The sequence below is a fragment of the Myripristis murdjan genome, chromosome 8, assembly GCF_902150065.1.
Source record: "Myripristis murdjan chromosome 8, fMyrMur1.1, whole genome shotgun sequence".
Lineage (NCBI taxonomy): Eukaryota > Metazoa > Chordata > Actinopteri > Holocentriformes > Holocentridae > Myripristis > Myripristis murdjan.
The window spans coordinates 30,651,931-30,665,263 of record NC_043987.1 but is presented as its reverse complement, the minus strand read 5'-3'; the positions used below and the strand labels follow the sequence as shown (position 1 = coordinate 30,665,263).

Below are 13,333 nucleotides of genomic sequence, written 5' to 3'. Positions count from 1 at the left end.
TATTTAACATTAATTTGTGGCTGTTTTTTTTTTTTTTTTTTTTTGGCATTGTTAGCCGATCACGTTACTGTTGTTTCGTGGGTTATCAACAAATAATTTGACATGTTGCTTTCAAGACATTTTTTTTTTTTTTTACTTCATGACCGACCAGATGGATTACATTCAGCCTTAAAACCCTCCCGTTTTTTTTTTTTTTTTTCCCCCTCTGTCGGCTTCTCTCTGCACTGCTGCTCTCGTCAGATGTGCAGCTTCTCGTCTCTGTAAAAGAAGGCAGACACGTAAGTAGCCTGCGTAAAGATCTAGTAGAATTTTAATTTTGTCAACATTTTGTTCATATTATTTTCATCATCATCATCATCATCATCATCATTTAATTCGTTCTCAATGGGCTCGAAGAGACGCGGATTAATAATGACTCACGAGCCGAGTGCGTGACACTTTGATAATCTCGTGCACTCACGTTCATGCTCATGCCGGTGAAGTTTGATATTCACTGTTTCTGATGTTTACGGGGTTTGGCTTGAAATCTGAGCGGGGTCTTGGTCACTGTGTCCGACCAGCGCTGCCACAGTTATGAGGCTGCAGCATGACTGTTGCTGTGCAGTCTTTCTTTCTTTCTTTCTTTCTTTCTTTCTTTCTTTCTTTCTTTCTTTCTTTCTTCAGTAGGCTTAAGTGTAACTGGGAAGATAGATGAGCTCTGATTTTTTAGTTGTGTTTGCTGTTTCTTGTTTACTAAATCCCTGGGGCGGAAAGGGTCCGGAGGCAGACTTATCTGTTATCAGAGGGTTGCTGGTTCGATCCCGTGCTACTTCCAAAGGGCGTGTCGAAGTGTCCTTGAGCAAGACACTGAACCCCTAACAGCTTGGCTCCTTGCATGGCAGCTTCTGCTGTGTGTGTGTGTGTGTGTGTGTGTGTGTGTGTGTGTGTGTGTGTGTATGTGTGTGTGTGTGTGTGTGTGTGCGTGCCCTTTGAGTGCTCAGCGCATTAGAGAGCTATAGAAATGCCGTCCATTTACCATTTGATATATATATTTTCTTTTTATCTTGAGTTGCACTGTGAGGTTGTGTGTCTTAAGTTTCTTGTCTTTTTCTGTCTTGTATCCGGTCATGTTGTGTTCTGTTGTGTGACGTGGCAGCGTGCTGTGTTGTGTGTGTGTGTGTGTGTGTGTGTGTGTGTGTGTATGTGTGTGATGCATTGTAATGTTCTCTAATGCATTCTGCTGTGAATGCATGCGTTCTCCCTTGTTGTGTATCACTGTGTTGTGTCTTAGCAATGGGATGATGCATCAAAACTCAATGGATTTTACATACACACATGTTGCTGGGCAGAAAGAAATGAATGGTGTGTCTTGCAAATGACAATTTCACAAGCTTTCAATTGAAATATCCCGCAATATGTGTGACTGCCTTATTTTACCTGGTTTTAGCCTCTGAGTTTGATGTTACTATTCTCCATCTGTTGTGTTTTACTATTTTAACTGCAAGTGGTGCACTGTCTTGTCAGGTGTCCCTGGGAAAAGAGATTGCAGTCTCTTAAAGGCTTATAAATAAGTTACTCAAAAAATACATAACATTCTAGCGAGCCAGTTATAATACACTGTGATATAATTCTGCACTGTCACATTTTTTGTCAAGTTTTATTTATTGCCTCATGCTGTTGCTCTGCTGAATTTTTGAATACGGTCTATCAGTTTCTATTTGTTGTTTCACGTTGTTTTGTGTCATGTCCTGTCATCTCTCATTTAGCTGCTGAGCTGTGTTGAGTTGTGTTGCCTGGAGTGTGTTGCTGTATAATCGGTAAAAATGAGAGTGTGTAGCAGCAGGCCAGTCACTTTTCCTAGACTGGAGTTTCCCTTATAGATCCCCTGTCAGTTAGCTTTAAAGGATTAGCACGAAGACACCAGATCTGGCACTTACCGAGTCTGAGTCCCTCTCTTTCACACACACACACACACACACACACACACACACACACGAACAGGAAGACACTTAAACACACAAACAGGCACAAAGAGTCAGACACACTCCTTGAGATTACCTCTGGAGTTTATCAACTGCTCCCCATTAAGGGCTTTCCCCCAGTGATGGATTAATTCCCTCACGCTGGCAGGGTATTAAATTCAGTCTTAGATAACTCAGAATTATTTTGCCTTTAAAACCCACTCCCTGCTTCCCTCCCCTCCCCTCCGCTTCATCACACTGTGAGGAAGAAAAAGCCAATTTCATGACATGCCGTCAAGAAGAAGAAGAAGGAAGAAAAAAAAAAAGTCTTTGATCTGCAACCTGAAATTCAAAGTAGGGCAGAGAAACGTCCATTTTATTTAACTAGATTTTATGCTTTACAGAAACTGTGCGCAGATTATCTCTTTTTTTTTTTTTTTTTTTTGCCATCTTCATTCACTTGTCATGCCTTTGTCACTTTTCTCAATACAAACCTTTGGCCAAAAACGGATTTGTGGATCCATCATATTTTCTCTGTGAGGAAAATCCATGGAGTTTTCACATCATCATCATCATCATCATCATCATCATCATCATCATCATCATCATCATCATCATCCCTGTCACACCCCTTAAGATTTCAGTGAGATTTAAAACTTGGATGTTTTTATCTGCACGTTTCTCTTTTAAATGAGACTGGAGTGACTGAATTAGGCCACTTTCGACCCAAATATTTAAGTTGCTACAAAATAAAAAACTAACCCTGCAGCACAGTTGCATGTTCAGTCAGTGGCTTTCGATAATTTTACAGCTACAATCATTCTCGCTGCTGATGAGCCATAAAACATAGCCGGTTGGGTGGCTAAATTAGCTGTTGGCATTTCTTTTTTTTTTTTTTAAACCAGTTGTGTTGAGTTTCATTTATACACAAATATCCAGATGTCATGAACCATTTTGAATTATTTTCTGCCATAGATGCCATAGATTTTTTTTTTTTTGAGTTAAAAATAAAATAAAATAAAATAAACCTTGCCACTAGTTCTCCCATAAAATTCCACCTTCACTTGCTCTTTCTCCTTGAATACACTTTTATTTTGAAGTGGAGAGCAATTCCTTAGGTTGCTCATTTCTTTCTCTTCATGTCTGTTTTTATAGTTGTGCTGTGGCTTTCGACACTTTGCACTACCACTGGTTGAGAGGAGAGGCTCATGCTGTTGTGTTTATTGTGATCCAATCTGAAATGTAAGAAAAAGTGAATTTCCAAGTTTCTGTCGGCCCCATCTTCCTCTGCAGATGTCCTCTCTTTTCCAAAACAAAGAAGACATAGGGCATATAGCAAGAAAGAAATATAAATAACAGTGTTATAAAAGATAAGGTCGATAATGTTTGTGCTTCTGTTTTCCGTCACTGTAGTGAGAGAAAATGTGGCCTTCAAAGGGGATGGACATCGGTAAATGGGACAAGATCAATGCAGATATCAAATAGAGGGAACAAAGTGCAATGTGAGGAAAAAGAAAAGATTATTGAGCCTAATTCCATTCAAAAAAAAAAAAAAAAAAAACTGTGTGTTATCTGCTGAATTCATAAGAAAGAGAGGGAAGAGATGGAGGCAGAACGGTAGAGATAAGGACAGAGGGGAGGAAGCAGATAGCTGCGTAATCCATCCGGTGGAAGGATTAGAGTTGTTACATGATCGTCTTCAACAGGGATTACTGCTCTTGTTGCTGACCCCCCGTGGCTGTATCCATTATTTGATACCAATCTGTTCTTCACTCTCTGATTCCTCTTGTCTCCTTCCGGTTCTTATCCATTTTTTATTCACTTTTCTTACTGTTTTACCCTCAGATTCACCCTCTCACCCTCACCCTCTTGTCTCAATCTTAATGTCACGCCCTCCTGCCCTCTGTCGCTTTTCATTTTTCCTTCTGAATCCCTCTCCCCCTGCCCCTTTTCTCTCTTTAAGGGTGATAATAATGTAAATTCAGATTCCCCCCCATTAAATCTGATTTTGTTCGGCCATTCGTTATATATTCACATTGTAATTTCCTATGCAGTTTCGGGGCTATAAATCCACTCAATGCATCCTGACCCGCCTCGATATCCTCACATTTGGTACAATTCACTGAATAATTCCTGAGATCTGCCAAATCAGAGGCCGGGTTGCAGCATTTGAGCTGGAAAGCCTCCACTCAGCAGATTTACCTCCTATGAATTAGAGAAACTGCTGCTGTCAGCAAATCTGACTCCAGTACGGTGAAAACTTTAATTATACCTCCCAACTCAAACCTGTAAACTGAATTGCCTCTCGAGGATAAATAAGGCTGTCTGAAACTGAAGCTGAACGAACTCTATCTATTTATCTGTCTATCTGAAACCATGACAACTGAATGATATAAAGCCTTTAATTTTTGCCTCTCATCCTTTACTTGTCTCCTTTTTTTCTCCTCTGAGTCTCTTTGACCTTTCAGCTCCCTCCTCCTGTCCCTCCCTCTGTTAGACAGTGATGTAAACAGACCAGCCAAGTCTTTCTTTGTCGTGTCTTCCAGCAACACCGCTAACCCTCCGTACCTTATCTCTGTGTTTCAGACTGGTCAGGCACCAGATGAAACGCTTATTTTCCGCTCATGTTCTGCTTGTGTTCTGCTTGTGTTCTGCTCCGGGCAACACTATTAGTATTCATTCTGAAAATAGTGTCGTTTCTACCCAGGCGGACTTCCATCTGTGCAGACCTCAGTCACGACACTTGACATTTCAGCTCCGGTCGCCTCAGGAGGCTGATTTCCACCGGGGTGACAAAGAAAATCTGGATGCTGCTAAGTTGACTGATGGTTCCTGCCAGAAACAGAGGAGTGAAGCTCATTTATGTGACGGAAATGTAAAGGGGGGAAAAAAAGGCTTTCGTTTTACAACAAGTTGGAATTACCCATCCCTCCAGGGAGATGTGAGACCTGAGTAAAACTTCAACTCTTTTCAAGTGACAGCGATTTATTTATTTATTTATTTATTATTATTATTTTATTTTTTCCATGGCTGAATGCAGCTCTCGTCTCGCTGCTGAGACGTCTGACACAAAAACAAACTGAGCTCTCTCTGGCTCTCCTGAGATTTTTTTGGAGGAGGTGGGGGCTGGTTTTTACAAGTATTTTTCTCTTACCTTTGGACCGAAGAGATTTACTCGAATGGTGACAGTGACAGCAAAGATGGAGGAGAGCGAGAGAAAGTCTGTATTTCCAGCACAAAGGTCATGAGCCTGACTGAACCCTGTCACATCCGTGAACCTTCACATAAAGGGGAGTTTGCCGAGTGAATGGGACTGAGAGGCTGCAGACTCTGTATGGAGCAACACCACTCAGCTGTTTATTTATTTATTTTTTTACTTAAAATTTAAAGCTATAGAAAAAAAACTTTTACCTATGAATAAGTGCTTGTTATATTCAATTGAATGCCAGTCGAGTTTACAAAACAATTCGGCCTATTATCCATTTAATGAAACCCTGCATTTTGCATTATTGCAAAGCTGTTACCTCAGGCTTTTACCTCAACTTGACAGTTTCCACAGGACTTGTATAATTGACATCATGACAAGTCTCTGTTAATTTTTTTTGTTTTATTTTGTTTTTGTTTTTTGCACATGAAAATCGAAAGCAACCCAGAAGTGCTATTTTCAAGCAGCATTATCTTTTTTGCCACAAGAGGGAGACAAATCACACAACACTGTAAAGTTGCGTACTGCAATTGCGACCTCCAAAACTGAGGAAAAGAACAAAACACTTCTCATTTGCCTTTTCTTCTGGGGTGTTCCCAGTGGTTTGAACCACCAATTAACAAATCCCTAAGTCTTTTTTTCTGAGCTAAGCTATTGCCATTTTGTTTTTGCATCCCTGGTAAGAGGAAACCAAATACTTCATCGGACGGACGCAAAATGCCATTCGGAGCTGCGGCATCAGTTTAAAACCTGATGAGTCATGTTGGAATAGTAGAAAAAAACATTTTATTGTTGTTTTAATCACTTTTTGCTGACTGCCTAGTTCACTAAAGGGCCACCTGTTTTCCATAATGCCCCAAAATGTGAGCCTCTGTGTGCCTTCACCTTCTGTTTCTGTGGTGGACTTCATGTGGAGGCCTCTTCTTCTCATGCTGCTGTGGCCCAGCCCGGTGATGACATCATCACCGTCCACTGTGGCCATGTGGCGCCATGGCGACAGCAACGCCGCAATGCAGGCCGCCAACAACGGCTGCTACTACTCCGAGTCGCTGGACAGAGGGCTGACTGTCCGCTGCAGTGCAATGGGACTGACGCAGGTGAGTGAGTGAGTCAGAGAGTGAGTTAGAGAGTGAGTTAGAGGGTAAAATCCACTTTTAAAGAACAAGCGTGAAGCAGAAACCCCTGGTGTGAAAAGGCTATAAAACTTTTTTTTTTTTTTTTTTTTTTTTTTTCCTTTTCCCCAGTAAAGCCTCAAATCCCCACAGGACTTCTGGTATTACCTCACAGAAAAGACCGAACATTAAGCTGTTTTTTCCTCTAATCACAAAAGCAGCTGTGTGAGGTTGCACATGAAACCCCGGAGGACAACCGAGAGCAAAGATTTTGGATGTTGTGCTGACTCTGAAAAATACCTCATTGACCGAGCTCATGAAATCAGCACCTCCAGACGGTGCTTTCGGCCGTTAACAAATATCCACCTGTGTCCCATCACACCCGTGCTCTCCACCTGGACAGTAATCTCTCCCGCTCGGACATCTTCACACACTCCATTTCATTTGGTTTCAGGACTGTGCGATCACCCAGGGACAAGCTGAGACGAGACAAGCTTTAAGTCAGAGCAAAGAAAACAGCCTGTAAGGGGTTTGTCTTTCTTTGCGATAGAGCTAAAAACTGTATGCAGACCACTTATATCAAGTCCTTTGTTTTCCCAGTTGCAAAGCATAAACTGGTTCATTGTACATTGATCCCCATTAGTTGTTACCTTGGCAACCACAGCTCTTCCTGGGGTCCACTATAAAACAGACATATAAGCAACAAAAACTTACATTTACACTTTTCATATATTATACAAATATTATAATAGCCTCCAAACCCCCACATCCATCATCACTGTAATATGAAATATAATAAAATTAAAACAAAAACTCAATGAAAACCAAACATTATACATAAAATATTAAACAGAACCATTAACCAATAAGAAACTCAATCAACATCCGTACTACAAGCTACCCTTTAGCCATGGATAATTCCAGGAAATAATGTTTTGGAATACAGATTGTAGGATTGTTTCAAAACTATTACATTTTAAAGCCACACACACATACACAAAAAAATGCATTGTTTTTTTTTTTTTTTTTTTTTTTTTTTTCCATCAGACAATTTATAGCAGAGCCTGCTTGTACTTCCTGTCTTGAGCTTTCTGAGTTTCTGTATCAGCCTGAACAACCTCCTCTTCTTCCTCCTCTTCACCCCCTCATTTCTTCATCCAAAGCATCTCTGAAATGTCACACTCTGTAGATAAACACCTCAAAGCTTCAGATCAGGGCCACAAGTGCCTCTGTGTTCACAGTCAGCACAGCAGCCACAGAAAAAAAAGTTCATTCAAAGCAGCTCACCTTGTATCTGAAAGTTTGCAGATTCACCACATTTCCAAATCAGTGCTCAGACACAAAATAATGCAAATAATAAAATAATCCAACAGGAGCCTCGTGAGAGTGAACTGTATCCCTCATTTCCCTCATTGCCCAAAATTTTCAGCTTTGTAAAAGCGATCCACCATGAATCCAGAAGCAGGACTGACTCTGTTTACAAGCAGAGTTTGAGCTCTCAACACCCCCTAGTGGTCAGAACTCATGTAGTGCAGCGTTAAAATGAAGTTAACAGACTACGCATTAACCTCCTCAATTTTCAGCCGTGCAAGATCAGCATGCATTTTATTAGGGCCCGAGCACTGGAACAGTGCGAAGCCCTATTGTTATTGCTTCGTTTCTTTTTTCTTTTTCTTCGTTATTATTATTACGTCTAAATAACCCTTAATTTGACCCCCTAAACATGCTCCAAAACTCACCAAATTCGGCATGGATAAAATGGACAAACGGACCCCCTAAGTGCAAAAATGGGCTCGGTAGCGCCACCTAGGCACACAAAGGCAGCCGCTGCGGCCCACAGGAATGTGATAGAAACACCAAACCAATGCCGAAATGTAGGTCTCATCAAGGCCTACAAATCACGCGCTGGCACCCCCCCTCTAAAACCAACAGGAAGTCCGCAATTTGCATTAGAATGTTCACGTTCTCGCCCAAAATTCCGCTTTGAACGAAATCTATCTCCTCCCAGGGCGTAAATGTCAGCAGCTTGAAAATTTCACAGATGACAGAGGACACAGTGCTGAACAAAAGTTCTGAAGGATTTTGTCATTACTCGATTCGTTTGGATTTTATAAGCCCTCAAAGTCGGAGTGGCCAAAACCAAAACCTCATTTTTTCCCATGGAGTTTGGTGTGAAAAGGCTGACATTGGGCACTAATTAGGCCCCTGGAGTCTAAAGTAAAAGTCTGATGGCTTTGAAAACTATGCAGATGGAAAGAGGACAAAAATTTCTACAAAAATATGTAGTTTTTATGTGGATTGGACCAAGTTTGAGGGAACTATGAAGAGTTTTCAAACATTTTTGACTCTGCTGTGCTCTGCTCTGCACTCTGCCTGGACATGTGACTCACTCTAGCTGCCTCAGGAATGCGCAATACACACCCATTGTAAGAGATCAGAGGGAGCAGAAAACACTCTCAAACTAAAACTGCCATAACTCAAAAACAGTAAAAGATAGCAAAATCATAATCGTAAATGGGAAATTTATAGATCCGAGTCTTGTGACTAATTTAAGCTTTGAATCAAGTCTGTCACTCAAACAGTGACCGAGCTGTGACACCTCAAACAGGGGTGGGTTTTCTGGATTTCTCCATTGGATTGAATGAGGATTTCTCTGTCTGCCTGCTTTTTGGTGTGATCATGGAGCAGCTGCCAGTACTCAAGTCAGTCACACACCAGGATTTCCGCGGCCTTTCAAAATAAAAGTCCAAAACTCTTTCAAAATAAAAGCACCGAAAAATACCCTCAAAACTGGCACAAACGGACGAATTGTCTACACTTCGACACGCGCGCCATCCCCGACGTGCACGGGGGGGCGAGGGCCCGTCCAACGCTGCTTGCAGCTTTAATTTACACTTACTCTTATAGAACAGCAGAGTGTTAGTCGTGTTTCTCTATTCTGCACTGCTTGTCCACATCTCTTTTATAAGTATAAGGCTTATATAACTTGTAACTATAACTTGTGCAATAGTGGTGATTTCAAAGGTGTTTCGTAGTCTTTTTTTTATTTGGACTTTTTATGCCAGTCTTACTAAAGGGAAAACTAGCAGTTCCAGGTTGAGTTGATAAAAATAGGCTCATGTTTGCTGTGTGTGCATCACATCTTTAGGTCCCTCCCGGCCTCCCCAACCGCACCGTTCGTCTGTACCTGGATAACAACCAGCTCAGTTCCCTGCCGGCCGACTCTTTCTCTGCTCTGTCGCTGCTGTCTGTGCTCGACCTTTCGCACAACCAGGTACCTGAACATAATCAGGTTTGCTCCGTTTCTGTCTCAACCCTGGCATCAGGCAACATCAACTATGTCTTTGTTTTAGCCAAAACTGAATTATAAGTCAGTTTACTCCCACAAAGCTGGGGCTGATGGAAACTGTGTTTGGTGCAACATGATGAAGAGGAACAGATGAGATCTGCTGCATGTGTTAACATTTAAGAATAGACACTGCAACAGTACACAGTAGATATGGAACACACACCATATTGATGATAAAAAAATTACAAACACTAAACGTATTTTTTAGGTGTTAATGACATCCGAGTGTTGTTTGAGACAGGAATTTACCTCCACATTTTCATACATGCGTTGAAGTGCCAATAAGTCTCTTGATTTCATTGTTAAATATCAGAAGAAGATTGCTGGATGTTTTGTAATTTAACTCGCCTCTGTGTAATGAGATGGATTTGATTGCCACTCAGTTTCTCTCAGTCAACATGACAATGATTAGAATCAATGCATCTTAATCCTGTAATCCATTATTATTTCCTCCGTGTCTCCTGCCAGCTGTCACTGCTGGAGGCCGGCTGCTTCAACGGTTTGTCTCCCTCGCTTCGCTTCCTCGACATATCATCCAATCGGCTCTCTACGCTGGACCCAGCCGCACTGGGGGGGCTGCGAGCACACGCCAACCTCACACACAACCCCTGGCACTGTGACTGCAAGCTACAGGTGTGTGTGCATGCATGCGTGCGTGCGTGTGTGTGTGTGTGTGTGTGTGTGTGTGTGTGTGTGTGTGTGTGTGTGTGTGCGTGCCTGCATGCGTGCGTCCGTGCGTGTGTGTACATGTTTTGCTTTATGCTGTGAAGACCAACTGAGCACCCTCTGCTCACATGAGGACAATTCAGGTTGTGAAGACATTTAGGGTGATGTGTGTGTGTGTGTGTGTGTGTGCGTGCTTTTCTGCCTTCTCCCTTTCTTCCTCCATCCACTATATTTTTTCAGGTAGCTTCATGTTTTCTTTTATTGTTCCTTGTTATACTTGAATACATACCAAAAAAAATAATCCGCCTTTTTTGTATAGTCACTCTCCTCCTGGTTGTGTCCCAGGTGTCGATGCCCCAGTTGGACCTGGACCCCTCCTCCTTGGCAGAGGTGGTGTGCCAAACCTCCGACCTCCATGGCCTCGGTATGTTTATTATTATTCTATCTAATTATTGACTTTCAGTCTGTGGACAGTTCATTTTAACAATTCTATGAACGTGTTTTGACCTCCTGACCAGAAGTGGCCGTGCCTCACCTCACAGAGCTGATGTACAAGCCGACACCGGTCACAGTGTGACGCTGCCCATTCTGTTCACATTTTTGGGAATGAAGCCCCATTTTGTTGTAACTTGATCATTTCATCATTAATCATTACATGACAATCTTTTATTCAGTGAGGTTTGGCCTTGGATGGAAATGGCGCTGTTTTCTGTATGTTTCATTCATTTTTAGACTAGTCATATATCCTGTGACAAAATTATTGTTTAAACGTCTAAAATAGGACAGACATTTTTAGCGTGCGGCCCTTGGACACAGCTGAATTTTGCGGAGTGGCCCCTGAGCCATCATAAGTTTTGTGGTCCTGCCTTAAAACTCTTATCTTCTTAAAACTCAGAGAAAAAAAAAATCCATACTGTACAACAATGTCCCATATCTGCTTCTTCCAGTACTTAACTGAAGCTACATCATGCCTTATACTGAATTAAATTTCCTAACGCAAGATGCTATTTTAATGGCTGCACTGTAACATGAATGGGAAAACAAAACTAAACTAAACAAAGAACAGATTCCATGTGCATTGTTTAATACATATTCCCTGGAGATGCAGCATGACATTATTTTGGAGCTTTGGAAACTTTGGGATCCTTATTACAAATCTTTGTTGGTTTGAACACAGCTCAGTTATTCAGCAACAACAGCAGCAGCAACAACAACAACAACAACAAAATCATTTATGCAATGTGACTAATTCTTTTTTTTTTTTTTTTTAATGGTGGCTTTGCCTTGTTTTTTTTTTCACTCTTACATCACTGCCCAAAACCATTACCCCCCCCACCCCCCTACCCCCACCCGCCCCCCCTGCATGTTATATGCTAGATGCTATCAGACTGTTTTTTGTTTGTTTGTTTGTTTGTTTGTTTGATTTATGAAAAGCTAAGACTATACATTTGACTACACAAAAATGACATTTAACCCAGTAAGTCACTATGTCAATAAAGTCATTCATGTGCTAATAATGGTAACATATACATGCCTAATTACACAAGTAACTTCACAATATGCACATGATACAAACGTAAAGACCATAACTATAAGGCCATACACTGATCATGACTGGAATGACTGCAACATTGTGCTTTTTCATAATGCACCTAAAATAAAGATGCATGTAAACATCTTAATGTGAATAAAATGACCTTAACTTTGATGTTATCAGTAACAGGATTGTGCTGTGAATGTAAATGATGATCATGTTTCACAAGCTGTGCAAGCACACTGAGATTAGAAACTGAGCTGTCATAATAACGGCAGGATCTAACACACCATGTCTGGCCTCTGTCGCTCCACGAACAGGAGCCGTTGGGATGCCGTTCGTCCTGCTGGCTGAGGACTGGGACCTGTGTCTGTCCCTGCGGAGGACCACAGATGTGGCCATGCTCGTCACCATGTTCCTCTGGTTCTCCATGGTGATCTCCTACCTGGTTTACTACGTCCGGCACAACCAGGAAGATGCCCGGCGGCACATGGAGTACCTCAAGTCGCTTCCCAGCCGACAGGTTTAGAGACAAATGGGCTTGGTGTGTCATCTGGAGCCCAAATGGATATCTGATTCAGAATCGTGTTCTCTATCAAGTTCAACCAAGGCACTTGAGTTTGTTTTTGGTGTGACTGATTTAGCAACAAATTACCTGCACACCTGGCTCCTGCTCATTGACTCTGCAAAGTCATGTCTGCTGTTTTATCTACACGATCAAAGGGACATAAAGCCTGTCAACCCACTGCCAGACAGACACTCCTGCAGGCCATGCATATCTACCTTTATATGTATGCTTCTGTGGGAGGATGTCATTTTCAGCACATCTGTGTGTTTATCGGTACCTGCTGGGTTGAAACCAGTGCAAACGACTGTTGTTGCAAACTAGACACATGGAAATGAAGTGTGTTATTTTGTGAAATTCGATATGATGACAACTTGACTTTATATGAATCAACCCAAAGGACAGATGCAGGTTAGTGGAGAACCTCAAGTCACTGCCACAAGACAAGATCAGAAAACTGTGAGATCAATTTGATATGGATATCATAATGATGCAGTATGTATTCGGTCATTATAATGTGGATTATATGGAGTGGTTGTACTTTACAGTGGTATCTTATATGTTCTTTTATGGAAAATACAATTAAGAGGATGCCCACAGAAAAATGGAGTCTGAAATTAAACTACGTTAAATAAGACAAAAGAGATTAATTTATATTAAATCAAGCAAACCAGTGGGCTTAGGCTGGAATTGAAACAAACAAAAATGAGATTGGTAACCTCCTCTAACCAAGAAAGGATCTTGGTTACAACTGCACCGGACACACATGTAGCACCTACATTTTTTTTTTAAAGCTGCACCAGGAAACTTTTCTCCAAATGAAAGTAACAGCTGTTTAAAAAAAAAAAAAAAATAGAAGTTAAATACCCACAAGTCCCATCAAGTGACATCAATGAGTTTCACACCACACATTCATGTTTAAGTGTTTAACATGTAAACATATCACTTTTCAATTTTCAGTC

At 41.4% G+C, this 13,333-nt stretch overlaps 1 protein-coding gene across 1 annotated transcript; it reads left to right on the top strand.

The window, feature by feature from the left end:
- The first annotated feature begins 5,979 nt into the window (after nucleotides 1-5,979).
- LOC115363220 (leucine-rich repeat-containing protein 3B-like) lies at nucleotides 5,980-12,724 on the top strand. The gene is made up of 5 exons (XM_030057328.1): nucleotides 5,980-6,242; nucleotides 9,406-9,531; nucleotides 10,075-10,239; nucleotides 10,618-10,696; nucleotides 12,127-12,724. Exons 1-5 carry the CDS (start codon nucleotides 5,997-5,999, stop codon nucleotides 12,333-12,335), a joined length of 825 nt encoding a protein of 274 aa, XP_029913188.1. The 5' UTR covers nucleotides 5,980-5,996; the 3' UTR covers nucleotides 12,336-12,724.
- The last annotated feature ends 609 nt before the right edge of the window (nucleotides 12,725-13,333 follow it).

What these genes read in the sequence shown, in the direction of transcription:
- LOC115363220 (XM_030057328.1), top strand. Translation starts at nt 5,997, where the DNA reads ATGCCCCAAAATGTGAGCCTCTGTGTGCCTTCACCTTCTGTTTCTGTG. An exon ending in GTGCAATGGGACTGACGCAG is followed by an intron (nt 6,243 to 9,405) that starts GTGAGTGAGTGA and finishes TCACATCTTTAG; the next exon opens with GTCCCTCCCGGCCTCCCCAA. An exon ending in ACTGTGACTGCAAGCTACAG is followed by an intron (nt 10,240 to 10,617) that starts GTGTGTGTGCAT and finishes GTTGTGTCCCAG; the next exon opens with GTGTCGATGCCCCAGTTGGA.